General features: G+C 46.8%; 1 protein-coding gene across 2 annotated transcripts in view; it reads left to right on the top strand.

Annotated features, from left to right (window-relative positions):
• Positions 1-803: 803 nt before the first annotated feature.
• The window catches only part of GK5 (glycerol kinase 5), a 96,314-nt gene continuing 91,117 nt past the window's right edge, over positions 804-6,000 (top strand). The window contains exon 1 of one of the 2 annotated variants that reach the window (XM_077488583.1): positions 804-1,004. In XM_077488583.1, the coding sequence (XP_077344709.1) occupies positions 882-1,004 (123 nt within the window). In that variant the 5' untranslated portion in view covers positions 804-881. The remainder of the gene's footprint in view (positions 1,005-6,000) is intronic. The other variant, XM_077488584.1, reaches the window with a different exon arrangement.

Here is a 6,000-nt window from a genome sequence, read left to right as displayed (position 1 = left end):
AGTCCAGCTCTCCTCTATGGAGCAATCGGATGGAAACGGACCAACTGTCCATTTCCATCTGATTCAATCGACGGATGGGGAATAGGGATACCCTCCATCTGTTTTTGGAGGACAGGATCGTATCGAATGGTGGCGGGTGTCAGCGAACATGTGTCCACCACTCAATAGAAGAGACTGGAGAGTCCGAACAGGTCCTCCTGAAAAACGAACAGACGGACCTGATCGGATCACACGTGTGAAAGGGGTTGCCACTTAGCCAGTAGTTTGGAACAAGTCCCTCTCTAGGGTTGCCACCTGTTTGGGATTCACCCGGACAGTTCGGGTTTTGAATCATGTGTTCGGGTTTCAGGCAGACTGAAACCCGGGATTCACCCGGACAGTTCGGGTTTTGAATCATGTGTTCGGATTTCAGGCAGACTGAAACACATTATTCATATCGGGCTGTGGCTCCCCAAGTAACCAAGCTAGTCACACTACAGGCGGCTGTCTGCGGGCAGGTTCAGCCTTACAGGGGGCAGGACGGTGCTGTCAGCAAGAGCAATCTGGCCACACCCACTGTTCGATGCTGCACGCTATGCGCACCACATTACTACTCTACTTGGGGCACCCAAGGGTGTCCTAGGCCGCTAAAGTTCGGATTTGGCTTGAAGAAAAGGTGGCAACCCCATCCCTCTCCCTTAGCCTATAATCAACACCTGATACTAAAAGTTCCATTACTAAATATGGCGCAAATTACCATGCCTGCCAGTAGTAAACATGGCCACTGTCATTGAAAGTTTTCATTTGCTCAGCTCCGCCCACTGTAAACATGGCTCCGTTCAGACGGCCCCGCCCAGGCGAACTCCCCAGCGTCTCCTGAATGGTATTTGGTCATCCTGAGGATGGGATCTGTCAGGAACGGATACCGGGAGCGGCTGGTGGTGGCGGTAGATGTGGGCAGCACGATCATTCGGTGTCATGTGTATAACTCCGCCGCCCAGATCTGTGGAAGTGCTGAGGACAAGGTAAGTGCAGGGAGCGGAGCACTGTGTGCAGGCATGGATCTCTCTCTCTCTCTGCAGGGTACTTATCTCTATGGATCGCACATCTGTCTCCACACCTGATTTCCAGGGACAGTCTCAGGATTATTGGTGTGGAAGAGATGCCAGGGTAGGCATACTTCCAACTTTCCTGGATCTCCATGGACAGTCCTGGGGTGCAGCAGAGAGGATCCATACATTTCAATCTGAGCCCCTGGTGTGATCTGTAGTGCAAAGTTACATTGTTCCAGCTTGGAACTGTCTATACCCGGTTGCTGGAGGCGACAATCACTGTAGTAGTTGATTCTACTACGGTAATCGTTACGGGCTTCCTTGCTGAGCAGCTGCCCAACTGCTCGCCAACCACAGAGGGTATCTGAATGGCAGCAGTGCCAAGCAAAACAATGCCTTGTATTCTTTTCATGATTGCAAGGAGTTCTCTGATTGATCAAGGTGGAGAAATGGGGTGGTGACATCTGGACCTCCACCTTCTCCAATCAAGGAACATCTTGTATTTATTTGATAACTAAAAAAAAAATTTTTTTTTTATATATATCACACACGGTGTTCTTTATATCATGGCAGTGCAGAGAGAGCGACCCTCACCCCCCATTGTCAGTGTGCAGTAGGGCAGTCGCTTGGCATAGTAGGCTACTGAGATCACATTGGTAGTGCCGACTTCTAGAGTGATTGCCACCTCCGACAACCCTTCAGGTATAGATATTCTAGGTATGTTCTAGATCTAGAAATAGATACTCTGAAAATCCATGAGATCATTATAGTAGCACCAATTACTACAGTGATTTTCTGCTTCCATGCTGGTCCTTCAGATATGCAGACTTAAAGTGGAGCTCAACCCAAAAAGGGAAGCTCCACTTGTCTGCTCCCTCCCCCTCCGCTGCCACATTTGGCACTTTTTTTTTTTTGGCGGGGGAAGCAGGTATCTGGTTTTGACAGGTACCTGCTCCCACTTTTGGCTCAATTTGCTACAGAAGACCGAGTCAGAAGTTCGGCACCTCTCCTTCTTCTGCAGTTGGCCCATTCACAAAGACAGCGCAGTAGGGAATCAGCTGTGAAGCCACTAAGGCATTCACTGCCATTTTCCCTTAGTCAAGATGGCGGTGCCAGCTCCCGATAGCCAATTGAAAAATCGGCTCGGATGAGGACACTGCTAGAACCCTGGACAGGTAAGTGGCCTAATATTAAGTCAGCAGCTGCAGTATTTGTAGCTGTGGACATTTACGTTTTTGCCGGAAATCCTGGAGCTCCTTTTTAAGCCGGCCATAGATGATTCAATTCTCAGTCGGTTCAGCAGGAACTTGCCAAGATTCAAACCATGTATGGGTAGGCTGATGTTACCAGAGTTTGCCCATTGATTAACTTGGGTACAACCAGCATGTCGGATTGTGCATACAATTATTTTGCCAGCAGCTGTAGCCGCTAGAATTTAATAGCGGTGTGTTCTGCCAGCCAGGGTGGCTTCCCACCTGCCCCCCTCACACCTCCCTCGCCAGAAGACCGCAATAGCTCAGTGGGAGAATTTCCCCCATCAACACTGACTGTACTTGGTGAGGGAATCAAGCAATTTTCTTTCCTGCAACCCATGGTGGAAGGGAAGAAATTCTTATCTAGGGCCAGCCTAACATTGTGCCAAGCTGGACCGGTCTAACTTTGCAATAAGCATCATACCTGGTGCTCAGATTTAGGTTTTCCCAGGATTTGCAGATCTCTCTGCATTTCAGCATGATTGTCAGCATTACATGATTTCCAGGGACACTCTTTGCATTGGGAAACGTCTCCCCTGATCTGCTGCTTGTGGTGTTTACCTCTTGATGGTGAGGAGGGATTAGAACACCCGTTTTTATTTCTGTCTCTGTCCCTGTTAGGAAGATTCAGCTTCTCTATTTGTCATGCTTGCCATTATCACAAAAAGTAAAAATAATGGAAAATCCCAAAATTGTGGGTTGTCCCAAGAACAGTGACAGAGGAGAAATCTTCCAATGGAGACACGAGTTCTGGTGACAACCAGGGATTCCTCTCACTTTCTATTTTGGCTTTGGGAGGGCAAATTAAGTAAAATCTCCCCAATAGGACTCAGTTTTTTTTTTTTTTTGTTTTTTTGGGAAACAGGCGTTATAAACCTCCCTTGATTAATCCAAAATGAGGGGGGAGTTTACTTATAGTTTACATGAAGTTCTTTATGCCGGCCATACACGGTTCGAATGTCGAAAGAATTTTCTTTCGAAAGTTGTATCTAAGCCCTTGTACACACGGTCGGACATTCCGACAACAAAATCCGTCAGATTTTGTCCGAAACTTGTGTTGCATACACGCGGTCGGACAAAGTTGTCGGAAAATCCGATCGTACGTAACGTGATGACATTATTTCGTTACGACGGGACTACGTTCAGGCTAGTAGCCAATAGCTTTGGTCTAGGAATTTGATCTGAGCATGCGGGGCACTTTGTCTGATCGGAGTTCCCTACACACAATCGGACAAAGTCCGATCGGATCATGTTGTCGGAAAGTTTTATAGTCCAGCTCTAAAACTTTGTCCGTCGGATATTCCGATGGAAACAGTCCGATGGAGCCCACACACAGTCGGATTATCCGACAACACGGTCCGATCGGACATTTTCCGTCGGAATGTCTGACCGCGTGTACAAGGGCTAAGAATTTTTGTACTTATTTCGCACCATTAGTGGGCTGCAGCACCAGCTGATTTTCATGCGGAGATCAAATTTAAGGAATTGGACATGTTGGAAATTTTTTGAAAAACAAACTATTTTCTAATCAATGATGGGAGAATCTTGCGAGAAATGTAATAAAAAAAGAAAATTTACAGAGAGAAAAGAAGATTCCTGGCCACAAAAATCCTTTTCTGTAGCAACATGAGCGAAATTGAAGGCTTGGTCGGCCGAATTTCGAAAATCAATGGTGGCACCATCGTATCACAAAAAAAACTAACCTGATTCTGAAAAGAAAATTCATTTGAAATTCAACCATGTATGGCCTGCATTAAAGTGGGCGTAAGCTCCCTTCTCTGCTATGGCGGCACCTCTCCTGAGCCAGAGGTGGATCCGAAAAGAGGAGTATCGGGGCTGCTCTATGCAAAACCTTTACCCTGAGCAGGCGAGTATAACATGTTTGTTATTTTAATGTAAAAAAATCGAAAGCTTTAAATATCGCTTCAATTTCTTTTATTTCCATCTGTGTGTTATCTGCTGCCGTTTGTTGGTTGTCCTGTTGGGGTGCCGTTGGTTCCTCCCACAACTCAAGGGGGCAGACGCTTACTAGCCGTCATCATTTGGAAGTGTTAGGCCCCTTTCACACATGCGGACGATATGTCCGTATTTCATCCATCCGTTTGCGGATGAAATACGGACATACATTCATCCCTATGGGATAGCGTGTGTCTGCGGATGAGCATCCGCAGACACCCGATTTTGTCCGCCTCCGCAACAGTCCGATTCTGCAGACGGAGGAAAATCCTATTTTTCTATCCGTCTGCAGAGCGGATCGGACGAACACGGACAGAAGGTCCGTGCTCGTCCGATCCCCATAGAGGAGAGCGGAGAGCTGACAGGGCGGTCCCTGCACAGTGTGCGGAGACCGCCCTGTCCGCAGCCGGCTCAGCGGGGACAACGGAGCGATCCCCGCTGAGCGAGCGGATCTTCACGGGGCGGATCATTACTGATCCGCCCCGTGTGAAAGAGGCCTTACAATATTTTTATACTCCTTTCCAAAATAATCTTTTGCAGATACCTTGTCAGTGGTATCTACTCCTGATGAATGTTCGCAAAATGCGTAGAGCTCCTTTTTGATGCGCTTTTATTTTGTATATTTAGTTGGTACTTTGTGAAAACTCTTCAAATATGATTACAAATGGTCTGTAGAGAAGGTTGTTTGAGACGTTTTCATATTTGTTATGTAGAATAAAAAATGTTTTATCCATACTTTTTGTATTTTTGATGTTTGTTAGAAAAAAAATAGTGCTGGTTGGGACACCTGGTAATTTGCCTTGTACAATCCAGTGCCTGTCCACACTGTGTCGGTATTGATTGTCAGGTGCACATTGGGGAAAACTGGTGATATACAGTATACTGGGAGTTTTTAGGTGCTGAGGACTCTTTTGATGGGTTCAGTGAACCTTAGAACCAGCAGAGAGACTCCGACCCAGTAGAGGTGATGCAGACTCACTGATTCTTCACAAATTGGGCCCTTTGTGTGCCCTTGTGATCCTTCTTAAGCCTCATACACACAATCGGACTTCCATCAGACTTTTCTGTGGAATTTGGTCCCATAGGCGTTGGCCATGAACTTGTTCTGCATACACACGGCAGAACGTTTTCAGCCAACTTTCACCAAATCACGTAGTTTTTCAGCTCTTTACCGCCACCCTTTGGGCAACTTCTGCTATTGTTGTCTGATCTTTAGCATTTGGTTCTGAGCAAGCTTGTTTGTGCTTTGAACTTTAGTCCTATGGACATGTGTACACATGATCGGATTATCCTCCATTGGACATTTGTTGCTGGAAAGTTTGAGAGCATGCACAGTGAACATTTGTCCGTTGAAAAACCGATAACAGTTGTCCAACGGAGCATACACACGGTTGGATTGTCCGTTAAAACAGGTCCGTCGGACTGTTGTCAAAAAGTTAGATCGTGTGTATGGGCCTTAAGGCTTCTTTCACACTAAGGCCGCGTACACACGGGCAGACTGTATGGCCTACTTAGTCCGCCGAAACACATTTCAGCGGACAGTCCGCTCGTGTGTGGGCTTCAGCAGACTTTTTCAGCGTGCAGTCTGGCGTACTAAGTATTTCGGAATTTCCGTAATTCTGTCCGTCATACTTTGGTTTCAGCGGGCAATCCGCTCGTGAGTAGGCTAGTTCGACGGACTAAGAATGGCGCATGCTCAGAAAGGATTTACACGGCGGAAAGGTGCATTGCTGTGTATTGGACTTCCTATTTCTAGTCCC

This window comes from Lithobates pipiens, unplaced genomic scaffold, assembly GCF_037356315.1.
Source record: "Lithobates pipiens isolate NorthernLeopardFrog02 unplaced genomic scaffold, aLitPip1_a1.2 Scaffold_18, whole genome shotgun sequence".
NCBI lineage: Eukaryota > Metazoa > Chordata > Amphibia > Anura > Ranidae > Lithobates > Lithobates pipiens.
Note: the sequence above shows the minus strand (reverse complement) of the source record. Positions and strands in the feature narration are given on the sequence as shown.